This window comes from Hypanus sabinus, chromosome 6, assembly GCF_030144855.1.
Source record: "Hypanus sabinus isolate sHypSab1 chromosome 6, sHypSab1.hap1, whole genome shotgun sequence".
NCBI classification, from domain to species: Eukaryota; Metazoa; Chordata; class Chondrichthyes; order Myliobatiformes; family Dasyatidae; genus Hypanus; species Hypanus sabinus.
The window spans coordinates 40,708,674-40,730,462 of NC_082711.1; the positions used below are offsets into that span (position 1 = coordinate 40,708,674).

The following is a 21,789-nucleotide window of genomic DNA, read 5'->3' on the forward strand; positions in this document are numbered from 1 at the left end:
TTACCACCCCATCATCCAGATCATTTATGTATATTACAAACAACATTGGGCCCTAAACAGATCCCTGAGGCACCCCGCTAGTCACTGGCCTCCATCCCAATAAACAATTATCCACCACTACTCTCTGGCATCTCCCATCTAGCCACTGTTGAATCCATTTTATTACTCCAGCATTAATACCTAACGACTGAACCTTCTTAACTAACCTTCCATTTGGAACTTTGTCAAAGGCCTTGCTGAAGTCCATATAGACTACATCCACCGCCTTACCCTCGTCAACATTCCTCGTAACTTCTTCAAAAAATTCAATAAGGTTTGTCAAACATGACCTTCCACGCACAAATCCATGCTGGCTACTCCTAATCAGATCCTGTCTATCCAGATAATTATAAATACTATCTCTAAGAATACTTTCCATTAATTTACCCACCACTAATGTCAAACTGACAGGTCTATAATCGCTAGGCTTACTTCTAGAACCCTTCTTAAACAATGGAACCACATGAGCAATACGCCAATCCTCCGGCATAATCCCCGTTTCTAATGACATCTGAAAGATCTCAGTCAGAGCTCCTGCTATCTCTACACAAACTTCCCTCAAGGTCCTGGGGAAAATCCTGTCAGGACCCGGAGATTTATCCACATTTAAATTTCTTAAAAGCGCCAGTACTTCCACCTCTTTAATTGTCATAGGTTCCATAACTTCCTTACTTGTTTCCCACACCTTACACAATTTAATATCCTTCTCCTTAGTGAATACCGAAGAGAAGAAATCATTCAAAGTCTCTCCCATCTTCCTCGGCTCCACACATAGCTGACACTCTGATTCTCTAAGGGACTAATTTTATCCCTCACTATCCTCTTGCTTTTAATATAACTGTAGAAACCTTTTGGATTTACTTTCACCTTATTTGCCAAACCAACCTTGTATCTTCTTTTAGCTTTTCTAATCTCTTTCTTAAGATTCCTTTTACATTCTTTATACTCCTCAAGCAATTCATTTAGTTCTTTTAAAGAAAACTATCTGCACTGAACAACTATTCTAAATGTATGCTGAGATGTTGTGTAGCTAAGTTGGTTTTATTATTACCACTTGTATACAGAGGTCTGGTGGAAATACTGTCTTACATATGGTTCGTACAGATCAATTAGTTAAAACAGTGCATTGAGGAAGTACAAGGTAAAATAATACAATAAAGTGCTACAGTTAGAAAGAAATACTGCAGGTAGATAATGAGATGCAAGGTCATAATTGAGTAGATTGAGGTTGAGTCCATCTCATTGCACTACGGAACTGTTTAGTAGTCTTATAAAAGTGGAATCTAAACTGTCCTTGAGACTGGTGACAGGCACTTTCAGCTTTTGTATGTTCTACCTGATGGCAGGGGGAGAAGAGTGGATTGTTGGGGTGGGTGGAAAAGTGTAGATGGGTCCATGAGGGTAGGCTGGCTTCTGTGATGTTCTGAGGTAAATATACAACACTGGTTTCTTGCTGTCGTGGGTAGAGCAGTTGCCATACCAAGCCATGCTATTTCTTCAACTTCTAATCAACCTGACATACAGCTGCTATACAGGCTCCCATCATATTCCCATGGGAGTACAATGCAGATTCTCCAGAAAATCCTGCAATACCATGAGAGATTAAATTCTGGGACATGTCATATAAACTCCATGTATTCTTTGCATCTGAGTTCAGAAATATTACATTCAAAGATTATTTGTCTTGGGAGGGAAGTTGGGACAAGAGGGCATGATGGTAAAATTAGGGCAATTAATTAAGAGTGATGTTGCAATTTGCATGACTAGGCACAGTCAAAATTTTAGTACTCACTGATTTACATCAGGTAATTTTGGAAAAGTGGAATTCCAGTGCAGATCAGCTTTGAAGTAGTTGATTGCTACAGGAGATAGAGGGACTGAATAACATAATCAGAAGAATAAGTGCCAAATGGTAAGTTGTCAATCAGGTTCAACACAGCATGTTGTTGAAAAGCTCTAGAAGATGGTTTTGCTACTTGATAATATCCTCAATCTCTAAGCAATTGTCACACTAAAATCCTGTAATCCTTCCTGATCTCTGCACTCCAGTTTTTTTTTGGGATACTTCATCATCGTAGCAGCCGAGATCCTGAGTTCTGAGCAACACACACAAAATGCTGGAGGTACTCAGCAGGCCAGGCAGCATCTAGGAGAGTACAGTCAATATTTTGGCCCGAAACGTTGATTGTACTCTTTTGCTAGATGCTGCCTGGCCTGCTGAGTTCCTCCAGCAGTTTGTGTGTGCTGCTCAGATTTCCAGCATCTGCAGATTTTCTTTTGTTCCTGGTTTGTGGAATTCCACTCCCTTCCTTTTTCACCCTTCAACCCAGCATGGTAAAGATATCCTTTAAACTGTACTCTCTATCATCTCTTTAACAGGTGACTAATTCATATTTTGATTTTTTTTTGGAGAACATTAAAATCTTATCTTGCATGGAAATACTACACAAGTCAGTTAGTGGTCTTTCCTCCCAACAGAATGAATGATAAAACTTCTATATAAAAATGTTATCTTGAAAACTTGAGTCACAAATTGCTGATTATTCACATATCACATTAATTTACATTTGTTTATCTGGGAGCAGTGATGACATTATAACAAAGTTCATGAATTTAACAAAGTACATAAATTTATTTCTCCACAGCCTGAAGGAAGTGGCCTTCTGGATGAGGAATTTACAGTAGCACGGCTGTACATTAGTAAAATGAAATCTGAAGTTAAGACCATGGTAAAACGCTGCAAGCAGTTAGAGAGTACGCAAGTTGAGAGTAACCAGAAGTTAGAAGAGAATGAAAAGGAACTGACAGCTTGTCAACTTCGCATCTCTCAGGTAATTGATGGACTAATTCAAGACTGGCTGGTTAATTTTAATTATCTTACAAGGAATCATTTCTATTCAAAGGGATGTTTAGAGAAGGCACTTTTGTAGAATTTATCAAATCCCTCTGTTTTAGCTTGATCAATAATTTGAGCATTGAGTCTGATCACTTTGTTTATATAATGGAAAGTAGTTGACTCTCTCAGACTTACCAATGAGAGGACGTATCATTTAGAAAGTAGCTATCCTGTAAGGAATTATTTTAATAAAGCAATTATAGTTAGTGTATTCAGTATGCATTTGTCATTGTTTTCTGCTTTTGCATGAAACCTAAACTATAATCATCACAAAATAGAATTGTAGCATAAACATGTCACATTTGATTCTCTTGTCAGTTGATGCTGTGATTGATAAGTTGATGTAAACTTACTCAGATAAGTTTGTTTTTCTGTCACTTTTTTCTCAGATAAAGAACACATTTGACTTGCACTTTCATCAAAAGCTTGTATTGATGTTCAGTGACAGGAAATGGTGGGGGGGAATAAGCTTAGTTTTCCATGTTTTTATAATGTATCTCAGGTTGAAACCTACATAAATTTAGCCACACCCAAGTGCAGACAATGGTATCTGTCACCTTAGAGACATCAGGGAAAACTTGCATATTTTTGTGAATGCTACTCCATTCTTCTTGGAGTGAGTTCCTCAGGATTAAGAATGACTTGCTTCCATTCCAGAGCTGTGTGTTCTGAGGAGGTTGATGAAGTCAAGATTAGGACCTGCATTAGCTGATTATATGGGTAGTTGGGATACAGTTTGCTGCGTCTGGACTTTCAATGGTATAGTGAACCATTTGTTTTGTTAATGATCCTAGCACGAGGCAAAGATCAAGTCACTCACAGAATATCTGCAAAATGTTGAGCATAAAAAGAGACATCTAGAAGAGTCTGTTGATTCACTAAATGAAGATTTGGTCAAGCTTCAAGCACAAGGTATGTACGAAATTCACAGCTTTCAGGTTTCTTCCAGAAGCAGAATTCATATCTTTTTTCTAGCAAAATAGATTTTGGGTTTGACTGTGGAGCTAATGTTTTAATGTAGGAACTTTAATGTAGGATCTATAATTAATGCTCATTAATTTTGAATAGTTTTACAGTCTAAAATTCCCTTGATTCTATTAATGTCAAGAAATCTAGTGATCACGGTTTTGAATAAACTTATTGACTGAACCTCCAAAGAGAATTCCATAGATTCAGAATTAGATTTAATATCATTGGCAAATATCATGAAATTTGTTTTGTGGCAGCAGTATAATGAAATACCCAATAATAAAAGCCAGTAAGTTACAACCAGAAATATATAAAATGTAAATGTGTAGTGCAAAGAAGGAAAAAAAAATGAGATGCGGTGCATGGTTTAATTGTCCATGCTGGAACCTTATGGCAGAGAGGAAGAATCATTTTCCTGAAACAGTGTGCTTCATCGGGCTCCTGTACTAGCACCTCAATGGTAGCAATGACAAGAGGGCACTTCCTGGGTGATGGGGTCCTTAATGATGGATGCCACATTTTGGAGGCATTACCTTTAGAAAGTGTGCTCAATGCTGGGGAGGCTGATGTCCATGATGTGGATGGCTGAGTTTATAACTTCCTGCGGCTTTTTTTGATACTGCACAGTGGCCCCTCCGCACCAGATGGTGGTGCACCTGTTAGAATGCTGTCATGGTACACCTGTAGAAATTTGTGAGTGTCTTTGGTGACACACCAAATCTCCTCAAATTTCATCCTTCAATTCATCCTTTGGCCTCCTTTGCTCCAAGGAAAACAAGCCCAGCCAATCCAATTTTTCCCCATAAATAATCCTCCAATCTAGGCAACATCCCTATGAATCCAAACCTACATCCATCCTTTGAGTGACCAGAACCATCATAATACTGCAAATGCAGCTTAACCACCATTTTGTAAAGCTGTAAAATAACATCCTGATTCCTATATTCTGTGCTCTGATGTATGAAGGTAAGTGTACTATTTACCTCATTGACCATTGAACTGTGGACTTGAACCCCTAGGCACTGTACATCAACATTTACTATCATTTAGTGTGTATGTTCTACCTACCCCAGGCCATTTGACTTAACAAAATGTACTTCGAGTTGGTTTTCCAGGGAATTGTTTACTTCATTGCAATGTGAAATAGGCCAGAAATTTTCACTGAATTCTGTTCTTCAGTTTGGGGAAAGTTTATCTTGGTTTTATAGTTTGTGATTAATTTTTTAAAGAAATCTTGATAAATTCACCTTGTAAACTAGATAATGTTGAAATTTTGGAATGATATTTATGGTATTTATTATGAATCTGTAGAAAAAGTACATGAAATGGAAAAGGAACACTTGAACAAAGTACAAACTGCAATTGAAGTGAAGGTAACACACTGAAACTAATTTATTTTTCAAAAATCCTGTAAAACAATCTTTTTTTCAGGATCAGACTTCTGTATAACATTAATACGTACTTATTTGTGCATTATAGCAAGCTGTAGAGCAACAAATGCAGAGCCACCGTGAGGCGCACCAAAAACAGATCAGCTGTTTAAGGGATGAGATTGAAAAGAAAGAGAAACTCATCACTGATCTTCAAGAGTATGTTTCACAAGTTATATCATTGTTTCTAATGCACAGTAAATTAATAAACAGTTGTGATAGGAAGATTTTTGTATGTTTAAAATTTCTTTAAAGTGATTTCCTAATCCATGGTATTTGTTGGTAAGTTTTTCACAAATAAAAACTTATTTTTTAGACAAATATGCAGTGCATTTTTAACAGCATTAAAGTTGCTTTTGCCTCTCGGGTTGATGCCAGCCCAAAGCATTTAAACTCATGAGTCATGCTCGATAAATGTTACCCATCTATGCTTTCATCTTTATTTTAATAAAAAAATGTATAGTGGTACATGAAGATAATTGATTGAAATCTTGATGCCCAAAAGATACAGTAGGATGAGATTTTAAATGTTAACTGCTAATTATCAATATAACTATTTCCTTGCAAATTTTTAATTTCTGTTAGTTACACAAGTGGGGAGGGGATATAAATTTGTCAGACAAATTAATAACAGTGCCCACTGATTTAAGTAAAGTGAATTCAATTTCTTTCCACTTTGATGCAGCCAAAATCAGAAAATGATGCTGGAGCAGGAGCGACTACATTTAGAACATGAAAAGCTAAAAACTGTGGATCAGGAGAAAAGTCGTAAATTACATGAATTAACGTAAGTAATGGGGTGGATGGATTAGTTATACATCTGTCAATGACAAGACAACTAAATTTTCAAAACAGACTGTGTAGTATTCTTAGAAGTTACAACTCTAATGGTACTAAATTATTATGTGAATTTATAGGACAATGCTTATTATAGTACTAGCACCAAAAATTGCAGTTGCTTATCTATTTACATAAACAGGAATGAACTTGGTATTTGAAAGTCCAGGTAAAATGTCAATACTTGTGTGATCATATCTATTCTAAATAAAACATTGTACTGCTTTTAGCATTATGCAAGATCGTCGAGAGCAAGCAAGGCAGGACCTCAAAGGACTAGAAGAGACAGTGGTAAATGAAATTAAGGATTTTCTTTTTGGGTCTTACAGATTTTTAATTTTGATTTGTCCAATAAAATTATTATGCACTATTGGATTGTTGTATTCTCTTTTTTTTAGGCAAAAGAACTCCAGACACTCCATAATCTTAGAAAGCTGTTTGTTCAAGACTTGGCAACTAGAGTCAAAAAGGTATGTAAATTGCTATCTTATCTCAAGGCAATATCTGTATCAATAACTTACTGAAGCGTGTTTACTAGAAACTCTGTTGACAGTGTTTACATTTAAAACAAAATTTTACATGTATTTGCAATCCAAAAAGCAGAAAATGGTGGCAGTGTTTAGCAGGTCAAACTTCCATCTGAAATATTGACGTTGTCTCTGCCCCCTACACTTACTGCTTGACCTAGCATATTCTGTGTTTGTGTTACTTTATTATAAATTCAGGGTACTCTAATTTTTTTTATTTTTTAATAGAGTTAATTAAATAATTAATATGTTAGTCTTGAGTAACAGTTACCATTTTGTATGCTGATGCAAAAAAGGAAGATCCCTCAAAGTATAGTTACGGTTTATTAATTATACACCCTGTCAAAACAGAAATAAATAGTTTTAAAGGGGAACCACTCCAGTGGCTGTAGTTGTACTTTGCACAAAAGGAAGATGATTGTAGTTGTTCATCAGTTGCCTCAGCTCCGGGACATCAAGTGCCTCCTATGTCCAGGCATCTTCAGCTGCTTCATCAATAACCACCCTTCCTTTCATCCTAATGTTGGAAGTAGAATTCTACGTATAACTGAGCAAATAAACTCAAGTTATGGACACAATTTAGCAAGTAACATCCTGTCACAAAAGTTGCCAGGCAAAAAAATGTAATGCAAAAGCATCTAACCAGTTATCCTTGAAATTCAATGTAATTACCAATGCTGAATCCCTATTTTTTAGGAATCATCTTTGACAAGTCAGCTGATCTAGCTACAATAATACTGTCTAAAAAGAGCAGGTGAGAGGCCTGATCTTCTGTAGCTCAAAATTTGTCTCCTGAAGCACAAGAATATTTCCACCATCTAGACAAAAGCTGGAAAAATGTAGGTCTAATAATTACCAGAAGCTCATGAGAAAACAGCTCATTTTATTGGCATCATATCCAACCCCCTAGACAGATGCATCATGGCTGCAGTTATAACTCACTTAGGCTACTCTTGAAAACACTTCCCAAATCCATGACATTACCCACCAAGAAGGAGAAGAGTGTACTTGCAGTTCCACATGGGAGTTGCACACTACTCTTTACTTCGAACTATCTTGCTGGTCATTGCTGGATCTAAATCCTAGACTTCCTTACCATGCACCACTTTCACCAGAAGGCCTGGAACGATACCAGGGGTTCACTACCACTTTCATGGTGCAGTTTTGATGGGTAATAAATGGTATCTCAGACAATGTCAGGATCCCAAAAAAAAGTCTGTTTTTAAAATTTACATTCCCACTGAACTGGAACAATCCTGCCCTCCTCACCTATTAGAAAATGCAGTCAAAACGGAGTCCAAGCCAATAACCTCAAGTGAGCCAGGAAATAGTTTTCCTCTTGTTTTTGGTATATATTTGTTGCTGAAAAGTTCGCTTGCACACAGGTTTTTCTCCCACACTGGAGCTAAGGACAGGACTGTTGTGGCACCACTCAATTTTCTTCCTATATGCTGATTCGTCACCACTTTTGATCCAGTGACAGTGATGTCATCAGCAAACTTAACTATGGCTTTGGAGCTGTGCTTATCCAGACAGTCATAAACGATATGTTAGGGTTGTATGGTTATATATGATATCATACATTACTTTGATAAATATACTTTGAACTCCTCTGGAGATCTTTGACAGCTGCTGCAGTAGACACTTGGAACCACTAGAGGTCATGTGCAAGCTGTTAGTCAAGATGACTGATGCTTTTTGAAAGCTAAAACTCTTAAATTTGCAATTGCACCACATTTACAGTTTGTGAATTATAAATGTGCTTTACTTTCAATGTTTTAAAATACAGTTCAATAATAATCGCCTATTTCCCTTTTTGTGTACAATGATTTGTACCTGAGGAATGTTTTCTATTTATGGCAATGTTAATCTAATTTATAATGTGCCATGTAGTTAATTTTGTTTTGGATGAATTGTATGATGCTTGGATTATTCCAAGATTAGTGGGTGGATTAATTGCTCACATTTTGTCAATGTTTGTGACACCATGTAATTTAACATGTAATCTGCTCATTTTCTGAGTGTTTTTAAAGGAAACAGTATTTACAAAAGGTGGTTGTGGCACACACTGAGAAGCTATTCACCATTTGATACAACTTGCAAGGGCACTTCAGAAACCAGTCAAATGTTAGTGTAGAATTGAAGTGGCAGTGTCTATAAGAAAATGGTAGCAAGAGTTAGGTGATTTGGTCTTTCTGGCCTGCTTTACCATTCAATGTTATTTCATCAAGCATAATCTCTTTGCTAGCTCACTGTAACCTCAATTCCTGGATCTTCCAAATAATCATCAGCTTCCTCTTAAACACCACAATGATCTAACCTTACAGGTTAGAGAATTCAAAAGATTGGCCACCCTTTGTGAGAGAAGATTCCTATGCACTTCAGTTTTATATTTTGTAACCTCGGCCCCTCATTTGGAACCACCTTGACATCTACCCTATTAAGTGACCTCAGTTTTGTATGCTTCAATAAGATGTTGTTTCTGTTCTTCTAAACTCCAAAGAATATGGACCTAATTTCTAGTGATAGGGCAGCCCTCTCATTCCAGGAATAAGTCTAGTGAATTTCCTTTTGACTGGCGTGTATGCTCTTTCTTAAATAAGGAGGCCAACTCCATGCACATTATTCCAGTATGCAATATAAATTTAACAATACTTTACTAATTCAAAACTTAATGCTTTTTCAGTAAGTGGCTATGCACTTAATTACCCTTTTCAAAAAGCACTGAGTGAATCGGGAGTCTTGACCTGAAATCAATGTATGTATTTAATCCCAAATGTGTTATGTATTAACCTAGAACTCTGAATCACTGGACTAGTTCAATAATTTGGCCAGTATTTGGTATTCCATGTTTCCATTTTATAATGTAAATACTTCACCTTTGTCCTTAATTACAGTTTTTATCAGCAATCTCTAAACTACAACTAGTGATTGGAAGATGGTTAGATCCTCAGTGAGAATGCTGCCAAACTAATTGTGTGTTTGGTCAGCTGGACCCCATAAGTCTGTCATATAAGGTGTTCATAAGCCTGATACCAGATTTGAGCAGGTGTAATCACACTATAGAGGAAAAACTAAGGCTCTTTTATTTAAAAATAAGAAAGTTGATTATAATTAAATAAAGGACTGTAAGGTTGGTGGTTTGATAAGCAAACTTGTTAGGAGGGGCTTAAGACAGATGTTTCAAATTATGGAGAAATCCAAAGAGTAAAGTTGTAAAGTGAGCATTTACAGTGGGGGGAAATTACAATACAGTGGACTCAAGTTAATTGGGACCAGTACATTTTGGCCCAATTGAGCGACTGTCCCAATTAGGCAAAGTTTCATGAAAATAGTTCAGAAGGTATAGAAAAGACACACTAATACTCTGAGTAACACATTGTTTAAATGGATTATAGAATAAATTATAACATTACCAGTGCTACTACAGTTCTTTAAAACTGTATTAGTTCCTAATAGTAATTGATGGAGAAATTCATTAGAATTTAGAATTAGAATTTATTTACATCTTACATCCATCCCACAACCTGTGTTATGACTTTGTTGCAATGTACAGACATGTGAATTTAAAAGTCTAATGGTTTGTGGAAAGAGAGAAGAAAGAAATGTACACTGCTGTGTTCTTTTGATTATTTGTAAATGAACAAAGTCAATACAGATACCTAGTACAGATTGGTAAACTATCCATTCTTAGCCTCTTAAAGCATCGAGGCTTAACGCTTTCCCCAAAAACCAACAATTTCCTTTTATCAGATCCTGACATATTTGAATAACACAATAGTTATGCAATCCATTGCTTTCTTTGAACCTGATTGTTGCATGTTTGTAGAAAAGGGAACTGTCCAGCTTGGCACAATAAAAATAGGTCCACTTCATCAGCATTGTAGAAATCAATTGCACAAAATCCAGTTATCACTGCCAGCTGATGAGTGGTGTTAGGCAGATGGCTTTCAATTTATTCCAGTATGCTAATTTTTTTTCAGCAAATTCAAATCGTTTTGTGGCATCTTAAAAATTTTTTCAAGTCAAAATAAAAATCAAAATGACCAAAAATTACTTTTTGAATAAGCATCTGCCAACCCAAATAGATAACAAAACACGAACACACACAACTGATACCATTTTAAAAAGTTTTCTCTAAGCAAGGTGTAGTATTTACTGCCACAAAAGTGCATGCAACTAATACTAGTTAGAAACTGTTCAGCCCAGTCTCCTGTCAGAATTAAGCAGCATGGTGTCTCAAATAAATAAAAGGAATTCCAGCTATATTTTTGGTTAGTTTTTAAGCGTTATCCCGATTAACTGATGGCCCAATTAACTGGAATCCTCTAGATTCTGATTGGCAAAAATAACAAGTAAGCAGATCCCAAGGAGCGAATAAAGGCATAAGCATTTGAAGAATGGGCCTTGTTTGGTACTCTTTGTAGGAATGTAACACTAGTAATTGCTGATTAAGTCTTTAGTCACAGGCGAGGTCCCTGAAGACTGTCAGGTAACTGAGGTTCCTTTGTTCAAGAAGAGAAATGGGGATAATACTGGAAATTATGGACTGGTGAGTCTTACATCAGTAGCAGGGAAGATATTGGAGAGGATTCGTAGGTATGGGATTTATGAACATTTGGAAAATGTGCAAAATAGATAATTATTAACTTAATTGAGTTTTTCAAGGAAGTGATGGTGATGATTGAAGATTACAGTTGTAGATCTTGTCTACGTGAATTTTGGTAAGGTATTCAACAAGATCTCTTATGGTAGGCTCAAATGCATGGAGCGGCATGCCAGTTTGTCTTCTAAAAGCAGGCCAATTCTGAATCCAGATGGTAGTGGGCAACGGATTTTATTTTGGCTAGAATATTGATGTTGTGCAGGGATCCATACTGAGATGTTTGCTGTTTCGTGATTGTATGTAAATGACTTTGAAAGTGTGGATGGGTTGGTTAGTAAGTTTGCAGATGACACACATTGGTGGTATTGTGGCTGGTGTAGATTCATTATGATTATGGATGGATAAATGGCAGGTGAGATTGGGAGATGAAAGGAAAGTACACAGTTAATCACATGACCTTTAGCTGTATTTATGTATCTTGGGGTCCAAGTCCATAGTTCCCTGTGGTCACACAAGTCAGTGGGGTGGTAACAAAGGCATTTGGCATGGTTCGGGAGTAGGGTAGTTATGATGCACCTTTATAAAACTCTAGTTAGGACATATCTGGAATATTGCGTTCAATACTGATTGCCTCATTACAGGGGAGGCCTGATAGAAGTTTATAAAATCGTGAGGCATAGATAGAGGAGATATCTGGAGACTTTTCCCCAAGGTTAAACTGTCTAATACTAGGAGGAATGTATTTAAGATGAGGGGGGTAAAGTTCAAAGGAGGTGTGTGTGACAATGTTTTTACATAGTGCTGGCTACCCCGAATATGCTGCTAGGAGTAGTGGTAAAGACATTTAACAGGCTGCTAGATCAGCACTTGAGTATGGAGTGCCATGTGCAGCCAGAAGGAAATGGGTGTTGTTAGCACAGTAGCTCAGTACAATATTGTGAGCTTGGAGAGTCCTGGGCTGTTCTCTTCTATACTAGCTGTATGCCAGCACGATTTTGTCAAATAATTAATTGAAACAGTTTTACTGTGATGAAAGTTTGTATGCAATCTGTTTTAATATCTGATTTTGTCACTTTTTGTGTATTTTGTATCCCTAGAGTGCTGAAATGGATTCTGATGATACTGGTGGTAGTGCTGCACAGAAACAAAAGATCTCCTTTCTTGAGAACAATCTTGAACAGCTCACTAAGGTTCACAAACAGGTACATCAGAAGCATTAGTTTCCAATCAGCTTATTCATATTTGTTATTTGTTTCGATAACATCTGAATAAACACATACAAGTTCTGTTTTCAACAAATGCAAATTCAAAAGGATTTGAGCTTTGCTTTCAAAGCATCCCAAGAATTTATACAACCCTTTTAAACAAAGCTTTGATCTAGCCCACAAATGAGCGAAATTAGCAGCACTGTGTAAAAACAATTGGATCTTTGTTGTCTTGAATTTACTTATAGTTTTGTTATAGTGGATAAATCTTCAGATTAGAAAACCATTCAGAGCTGTGCAGGTTTGTATAATCTGTTGTTACTGACTTGGAAGATAAAATTTACTGGTAGCGATTTTGCTTTGATCTCAGCAGTTTAAAAGCGGCAGAATTTTTTTATTTCCCAGTTACAGGACTATTCTGTCAAATAGTGTGCAAGCTTACAATCATCAAGCAGAAATCATCATAAACGCTTTTTCTATTATTTATTTATAAATTTTTAAAATGCCTAAAATGGTCAATGGGCATTCTTTTATACTGAACTGCTGTTATTCCTATTTTAACTTCCAGAATTCTAACACTTGTGTTGACCCACGAAGTATTTCCTATAGATATGAAGACATTAACAGTCATTGATATTCTTGCAGATCACTGGTGTTTTATACATAGATGAGATAATGCAAATTCTATTTAAGTATTGTATAATCTTTTTCAGAGATTGGTATTGTTCAATTCATTATGTTTAAATTGTAATTTTATGAAGTCCTGATGAAATCTCATCATAATTTCTAATTGTAATGTTGTTATACTTCAGTTGGTACGAGATAATGCAGACCTTCGTTGTGAACTTCCAAAATTGGAGAAACGCCTTAGAGCTACAGCTGAAAGGGTCAAGGCTTTGGAGTCTGCGTTAAAGGAAGCGAAAGAGAATGCAGCTCGAGATCGCAAACGCTACCAGCAGGAAGTAGATCGCATCAAGGAAGCTGTGCGAGCAAAGAACATTGCAAGGAGAGTACACTCTGCACAGATTGGTACGTTTAGAAATTTAACGGTAGTGCCGAGCTGGTATTACTATTTACACATAATCTAGTCATGATTTGATCTCTTTAATCTTAAAATATTAAGATATGCAGTAAGTAATTGGATAAGGCAATATCTGTGGATCTCAACAAATTTTCCTTAAACTAAAAGAAGATTGTAACTAATGCAAGTGTTCATTAGTGGCATCTTGCTGGAGTTCTGGAACAAGTACAGAAGAGGAAGGAATAAAGGCATCTGTGTGTTTTCAATGTCTACAGTTTTCTCTTTTTGCTTTTTTCCTTTTGAATAAATTGAACTGTGGTCCTATTATGTATGATTGAGGAAGAACTATTTTTGTAGATTGTGGAAATAGTTTGTTACATTGAAGTGCAATCAGACTGTAAATTTACATGTGCAATCCCTTTTAGCTTTTATGAAAGGAGATCAATTGGATACTAAATATTTGATGTAATGCTGGATATTTGACATCATTAGCACTCTTCATGCTTAAATATCTTAATTTTATTTCCCATTTCAAGTCATGTTGGAGCCAGATATTGTTGGTTTTCCCCCCCATCAGTTCTGATCAAACCAAAATCCCATTGATTCAGAGAATGAAATTGCATCTTGTTGGCAAATGCCAAAGGTTCTGTTTGCTTGTTGAATTGGAAGCACATCCTGGTTTTCCCCACATTCATTGACAAACATGGAAAGCTCTGAATTTGCTGATTTGCAGTGCAATCTGCCAATTCCCACCATGCAAAGCTCTGCTGAGATAAAGTTGTATGAGACCAAATTGGGAAGGTGCTGGGGGATAGTCATTATAGAAAAGGCTCTTTTGGCATACAGTGTCTGTGCAGAACATAATGCCTACTTAAAGTGCATATGTAGTTGTATATTATCTATAATCCTTAAATTACTTATTGTCCTGTCCCTATCAAAATGCCTTTTAAACCTTTCTGTTGTATCTTCTCTCATTGCTACCCTGACAGCATGTTGCTGGCACCTACCACTCTATGTGCTTAAAATACATGTAAATCTCCTTAAATTTGCCCCTTTTACCTTAAAGCTTTACTCCATTGACACTAGTTTGACAATTCTGTGCCCTCTTGTATTTGATAGCTTCTGACTATCCCCGTCGATACCTCCTGCAAATTTATATACTTTGATCAGGTCACCACCACCCAGGCTTCAGAAGCTCCAAAGAAAGCAATCCAAACTTGTCCAAGCCCTCCTTTTAGCTAGTGCTCTTTAATTCAGCCAACGTCATGTTGAACATCTTCTACAAAGTTCTAAAGCCTCCATATCCTTCCTGTAATACTGTGTCCAGAATAGTACAGTATACTATAGATATGGCCTATATGAGGTATTTGTACAATTGCACACAAGTCAAGAAGTCTGCAAATGAAGGCAAGCTTGCTCTAGGCCTCCTTTAATTATACGTAATGCACATGCAAATTTGCATCCTGGTTTCCTCCACATCCGAAAAGGTTATCAGGCCACTGTAATTGGTGTTTGTACTTTGTGGGAGGTATCGATGGGTACAGTCAGAATTCGTCAAATACAAGAGGGAACTGGACTGTCAAGTTGATTGGCATGTGAAAGGGAATAAGTTGCATCTACTGGGAAGAAAGGAAGAGAATGACAGCAAGTTTGGATCTAATGGGTAATTGGTTTCTTGCATTATAAACGTAGGTAGCAAGTGCAAAATTATTGTTTGGCCTTCAAGTAAGGTTTAAATTGTTTTTATTGCTCTCTAGCTAAACCCATCCGTCCTGGTCAACCCCCCATGGCATCTCCAACTCATCCAAGTGCAATTCGTGGAGGTGGTGGATTCTTCCATAACAGTCAAGCAGTTGCAGTACGTGGAGGTGGTGGTGGCGTAAAATCAGATAAGATGTGTGTATCTAGTGAAAAATTGCTCTGTGTAAATTCCAAAATAGTTACCTCACTTAAGTAATCTTGTTTTTCTATTTATTTAGTGGTTCCTTTCTGTTCGTTGGGCAACAACCTTGAATTTTCTTTAGCATTTTTCTGTGTTTTTTTTGTTTACGAGACTGAGTTGCTAGTTCAACACTCAACCCAGCACGGTTGGAAAGCATGTAAGGAGCAGTCATATTCAAACCTAGGACCACTCACCTCAAAGCCGATGCAGATGCCACTACACAGCACATTTAATCAGGGTTTGCATTTATTGTTTGCTTGATTTTTAAAAAATTTTCTCTTTGCACATTGGGTGTTTTTTTTAGTTTTTCATGGCTGCCTGTTAAGCGATGAATCTCAAGGTTGTGTAATGTATACATTGATGATGTACTTCGAACTTTAATACAGCATGAAACAGGTCCTTCCAGCCCAATGAGATGTGCCGCCCAACAATCCACTTATTTAACACTAGTCTAATCACAGGACAATTTACAGTGACCGTTTAACCTACTCCCTTGTCTCATAACTCTGCAAGCTAATTATCTGTGTACATATAACCATTTTCTAATTTTTTTTCCAAATTTTACAGGACATTGCTGCTTTAATTGTTTTTCTTTTTACATCGTAATTAATGACTGTACTTGCATCTCCTTTGGCATTGTCATCTTTTGCCACTGCTGTAACTGGGTAATGAAAATGACTAATTCAAAGCACCTTTGATATTCATAGTGCTTAATACAATAAATACAAAATAAAGACGAAGGCTAATCAAATAAGTTGATCAGTAAGAAAATGGAAGTGGGGACACAATGCCGTGCTGGATTACAGATGCCATTGAAACACAGAGGCTTTAGACCAGCCATTCTTGCCCCCTTAGGGGCCCATTTGAAGGGGGCCATTGACTGAAAACTGTGAGAAGGGGAGCCCCAAGTGTTTATGGGGGCCCTGATAACTGAACTGATGAAATACCTAAGCAGCAACCTCCAGTGGAGTCAAGATACACTAGGATATTCAAGGAAGATTTAATGACCTGTTAAACCTCAGTATCCCGGATTGGATTTTGAATCCATTTGAAGTACAACCCACCTAAGTTGAGGCAGAAATTCAAGAGAGTTTGATTGATCTTCAGAGTGATATAACTGCACACCATCAGTTCAGTCAGTTTCAAAAAGATTTTTGGATCAAGAGTGATCTGCCGAATAAGTTTACAACACTGTGAGAAAAAGCCCAAAGATTTTTTTTATTGCCTTTCCCTCAACATATTTGGTTGAGAGCAGATTCTGCAAGGTAATTTCCTTGACAAGATCCAGGAACAGAATTGATATCGCAACAAGAGGTGACCTCTGACTGTCATTGTCTAATTTAAAGCCCAAAATCATGAAACTTGCAGAAAAACACCAAGCTCAAGGGATCACATTAGGCCTGATAGATGTTTAATTTCATACAGTCTTTTTTTAAGTTTTGTCCAGTAAGTCAGAATGTTCAAGTTTTCTTAGTGTTCAATAATAAATGATTTTCTGTCCTATCTGTTTTGTGTTGTATCCCTGTTTAAAAGGGGGGCCCTGGAACCTGAGAAGAGCTCCTAAAGGGGTTGTGGCCAAAAAACGGTTGAGAATCACTGCTTTAGACCCTCACAACTAAACTGCTGGTGAATAAAACTGAAGACCTTAGAGCAAGATTGCTGAACCAGAAAGACATTGGGGACTGCTGTGTACTTCACAGAAACATGGCTGTTCCTACTATTTTGGAGACAACACTGCATATTTATTCTGTTAAAGCCAGAGGAGGTGGGCTGTGTTTTACAATTAACTCATCGTGGTGCACAAATATGCCAGTCCTGCCTCAGACCTGCTCACCCAATTTGGATTATTTTAACGGTCAAGTATTGTCCATTTTATCTGGTAATGGAGTTTTCTGCCATCATCCTGATAGCAGTGTATGTTCCATCTCAGGCTAACATCAGGCAGGCACTGCAGGAGCTGAGCATTGTAATCAGTAGGCACGACCTGCACACCCTGATGCCTTCCCTATGATTGCGGTTGATTTCAACCAGGCCAGTTTGAAGTCTCCGAGCAGCCACCCACCAGGATATCATCTGGAAACCAGAGGAGCCAATACACTTAACCACTGTTATTTCACCATCAAGAACGTTTACTGTGCCATCCCACACCCACACTTCGGGAAGTCTGATCACCTGGTCTGATCACTTCTACCCCCAGTGTAAAGGCAGAGACTAAAGGATGCAGCACCAGTGGTGAGGATCAAGAAGTTATGATCAAAGGAGGTGGTGGAGCACTTGCAGGACTGCTTTGAGTCGGTGGACTGGACAATATTCAGAGGTTCATCTTTTAGTTTGAATGAATATGCCGCAGTTATCATCAACTTCATCAAGATCTCTGGATGAGTATGCCTTCAAGATCATACCAAAAATACACAAAACAAAAGTCAGGATATTTGTATCTGCTGAGGGCTAGATCTGTGGCATTCAAGACTGGTAATCCAGAATTGTACAGGAAGTCCAGGTACGACCTATGGAAGGCTATTTTAAGGGTGAAAAAACAATTCCTATTGAGGTTAGAGGTGGAATCTGATGTATGTCACCTCTGGCAGGGTTTGCAGGCCTTAGTTCCTACAAAGTGAAACTTAACATCATTAATGGCTGTGATCCTTCACCCTTAGATGAGCTTAATACCTTCTATGCCCACTTTGAAAGGGAGAATAGAACACCTGTGCAAATCGCTGCAGCATCTGGTGACCCAGTGATCTGTCTCAGAGGCCAACATCAGAAAATCTTAGAAGAGATTGACCTTAAGGCATCATGCTCTGATGGAACCCTGATAGGGATTTGAAAACCTGTGTCAACCAACTGGCAGGAGTGTACAAGACCATTTATATATTTAGAGATAGTGGGGAGTAGGTCCTTCCGCCTTTTCGAGCCATGCAGCTCAGTAACCCCTGACAAACCTGATTATCCTGTGTTTAGGGTAGGATTAAAGTACAATGACCAAAAATCCTACCTGATAAATCTTTGGGATCTGGGAGGAAACCAAAGGACCCGACATCTTCAATTTCTCATTGCTGCAGCCGGAAGTTCCCACCTGGTTCAAAAGAGCAACAATCATACCAGAGCCCAAGAACAGCAGGGTGAGCTTCAGGAAAGGGAAGTCAAGGGAATACATCCAGTCCTCATCGAGGTATCAGCAGTGGAAATCGTGAGCAGTTTAAAATTCCTGTGTGTCAACATCTCTGAAGATCTATCCTGGGCAATTACAAAGAAGGCATGATAGCAGCTACATTTCATTAGGAGTTTGGGGAGACCTGGTATGTCACGAAAGCCACTCACAAATTTTTACAGATGTACCATTCTAACTGCTTGAGTCACCACCTGATGTGAAGGGGTCGCTGCACAGTATTGGAAAAAGCTGCAGAAAAATGTAAATTCAACCTGTTTCATCATGGGCACAGGACTCCCCAGCATCCAGGACACCTTTAAAAGATGACATCAGTAATTAAGGAACCCATCACTCAAGAAATGCCCTCATCTCATTGCTATCATCAAGGAGGAGATGCAGGAACCTGAAGAGAGACACTCAGCTGTTTCAGGAACAACTTTTTTCCCCCCTCTTTTTACACCATTTCTTTTTGTGTGTACTTTTAATTTAATTTTAATAATGTATTGCAATGTACTGCTGCCATAAACAACAAATTTCACGACATATTATATGCCAGTGACATTAAACCTGATTCTGAACTTAAATTGTATTGCGGAGTGAGGAAATATCATTGGGTCTTGCGGCTCACTTGCGATTGAATAGGAAGTTTGTTAAAAATTCAGCTTCTGGATTTGATAGAAACCTCAAACGAAAATGCTCTTCAGATTTGTTTGAGGTTTATGTCGAAAGTGAAAATTTTAGTAATGTGTTTTGAGTTCTGCTTTCAGCTTTCAAAGCCTTTTTTTAATCTTATCTTAAACAGTTTGATTTTATTTATTTATTGAGATACAGCACAGAATAGGCCTTTCCATCCCTTCAAGCTGCATTGCCCAGCAACTCCTGATTTAACCCTAGCCTAATCTTTGATAAATTTACAGTGACCCATTGACCTACTGACCAAAAATGAGAAAACCTGCAGATGCTGGAAATTCAAGCAACACACACAAAATCTCTTACTATCTCTTCTTTCATTTAGTCCTGATGAAGGGTCTCGGCCTGAAATGTCAACTGTACTTCTTCCTATAGATGCTGCCTGGCCTGCTGCGTTCCACTAGCATTTTGTGTGTGTTGCTTGAACCTACTAACCAGTATGTCTTTGGTTTGGGAGGAAACCTATGCAGTCACAGAGAGAACATGCATACTCCTTTCAGGCAGCAGACTGCTGGTACTGTTAAGTGTTGTACTAACCACAATGCTAACATGCCACAATTTGATAAATATGAACAAGAAAATATTTCACAAATATGACCAAGGAAATATTTTGCCATTTTGCTGACCTACTTGTGAGAAAGTTGTGCAAAGGACATTTCTGAGCTGTACCTTGTATATTGCCACATTAAAGCATGTTCAAAATCGCATAAGATTGGCAAAGTAGTTTGAAAGTTGTCAACATGTGTTTTTCATTTTCTGACTGGCTGAATGGAAATATCAATGCCCTTGAATGGGTAAAGTCCCTCTCACCATTGAGCACATCAACATGAAGTGTTGTCGCAGGAGAGCAGCATCCATTATCAGGGATTCGCACCACTCAGGGCATGCTCTCTCCTCACTGCTGCCATCAGGAAAGTGGTACCAGAGTCTCAGGACTCGCACCATCAGGTTCAGAAACAGTTATTACCCCTCAACTATCAGGCTCTTGAACCAAAGGGGATAATTTCACTCAACTTGCCCCATTATTGAAATTGTTCCCACAGCCTGTGGATTCACTTTCAAGGACTCTTCATCTCATGTTCTCATACTTAATGCCAATTTATTTATTAGCATTATTATTATTTTTGTACTTGCATAGTTTGTTGGCTTTTGCACGCTGGTTGAATGCCCAGATTTGTGCAGTCGTCTTTCTTTTCTTTTTAAATCTTTTCATTAGTTTTAAACAAACATAAATGAAACATGAATACAAAATGTTTGAGAGTACATAATTAATAGTTTAAATAGACATTCAGATATGTAATAATAAAAATATATAACCTCTCAAACTCAGACCATTAATGAACAAAGAAGTAAAAAGAGAAAAAAAACCCAAAAAAAGAGAAAAAAAAAAGCAAAAAAAAAACACTAACCAACATGGGCCATTGAATAATATAAAGTACATATACAGTAGTGCCAATAACTCCGAACCTCCATCCAATTAATTAAGGATAATATAAGTAAGGTTTAGGAAAAGACAATTCAACTCATGAAAATGTTGAATAAAAGGTCTCCAAGTTTCTTCAAACTTAACTGAAGGATCAAAAACCACACTTCTAATTTTTTCTAAACTCAAACAAGAAATAGTTTGAGAAAACCACTGAAATACAGTTGGAGGATTAATTTCTTTCCAATTCAATAAAATAGATCTTCTAGCCATTAATGTAACAAATGCAATCATTCGTTGAGATGAAGCCAAGCTTCATAAAAAGATTGTGGTAATTTACCTACACTTAATGCATCTTTAAAAATTTTACAAAGCCAAGGAGAAAGTATAGGAGAAAAAGATTTAAAAAAAATTCTACAGGAAAACCATCTGGACCAGAAGCTTTACCAGAATTCATTTAAAAAAATAGCCTTTTCTATTTCAGACTCCGTAATAGGTGTATCTAAAATTACGTTATCCTCAACAGTTACTTTTGGAGTATTCAATTTCCTTAAAAATTCATTTATTATAGAAGAGTCCTTAATGAATTCTGATTGATATAAGGAGTTGTAAAAATCTTGAAAGGCTCTATTTATCTCTTTGTGGTCGATCGTCAGAGTACCATCTTGTTTACGAATTCTAGTAATCTGTCGTTTATCCGAAACAATTTTCAATTGATTAGCCAATAATTTACCAGACTTATCTCCATGCATATAGAATTGAGTTTTTGATTTAATTAACTGACTTTCAATCGAAGAGGATAATAATAAACTATGTTCCATTTGAAGTTCCACTCTTTCTTTGTAAAGTTCTTTACTAGGGGTCATTGAATAAATCTTATTAATTGCTTTGATTTTATCAACTAATGTTAATATTTTAGAATTAGTTCATTTCCTAACTCCAGCAGAGTATGAAATAATCTGTCCACGAATATATGCTTTAAAAGTATCCCACAAAATTCCACTAGAGATCTCTGCTGTAGAATTTGTTGAGAAAAACAAATCAATTTGTTGT

At 37.2% G+C, this 21,789-nt stretch overlaps 1 protein-coding gene across 1 annotated transcript in view; it reads left to right on the forward strand.

The window, feature by feature from the left end:
• The window catches only part of LOC132395412 (kinesin-1 heavy chain), a 91,466-nt gene that overhangs the window by 60,450 nt on the left and 9,227 nt on the right, over window positions 1-21,789 (forward strand). Inside the window, exons 16-25 of the mRNA XM_059971957.1 lie at window positions 2,685-2,870; window positions 3,730-3,847; window positions 5,216-5,277; window positions 5,384-5,493; window positions 6,020-6,121; window positions 6,402-6,462; window positions 6,570-6,641; window positions 12,402-12,506; window positions 13,322-13,538; window positions 15,288-15,426. Coding sequence (XP_059827940.1) covers window positions 2,685-2,870; window positions 3,730-3,847; window positions 5,216-5,277; window positions 5,384-5,493; window positions 6,020-6,121; window positions 6,402-6,462; window positions 6,570-6,641; window positions 12,402-12,506; window positions 13,322-13,538; window positions 15,288-15,426 — 1,172 coding nt within the window. The remainder of the gene's footprint in view (window positions 1-2,684; window positions 2,871-3,729; window positions 3,848-5,215; window positions 5,278-5,383; window positions 5,494-6,019; window positions 6,122-6,401; window positions 6,463-6,569; window positions 6,642-12,401; window positions 12,507-13,321; window positions 13,539-15,287; window positions 15,427-21,789) is intronic.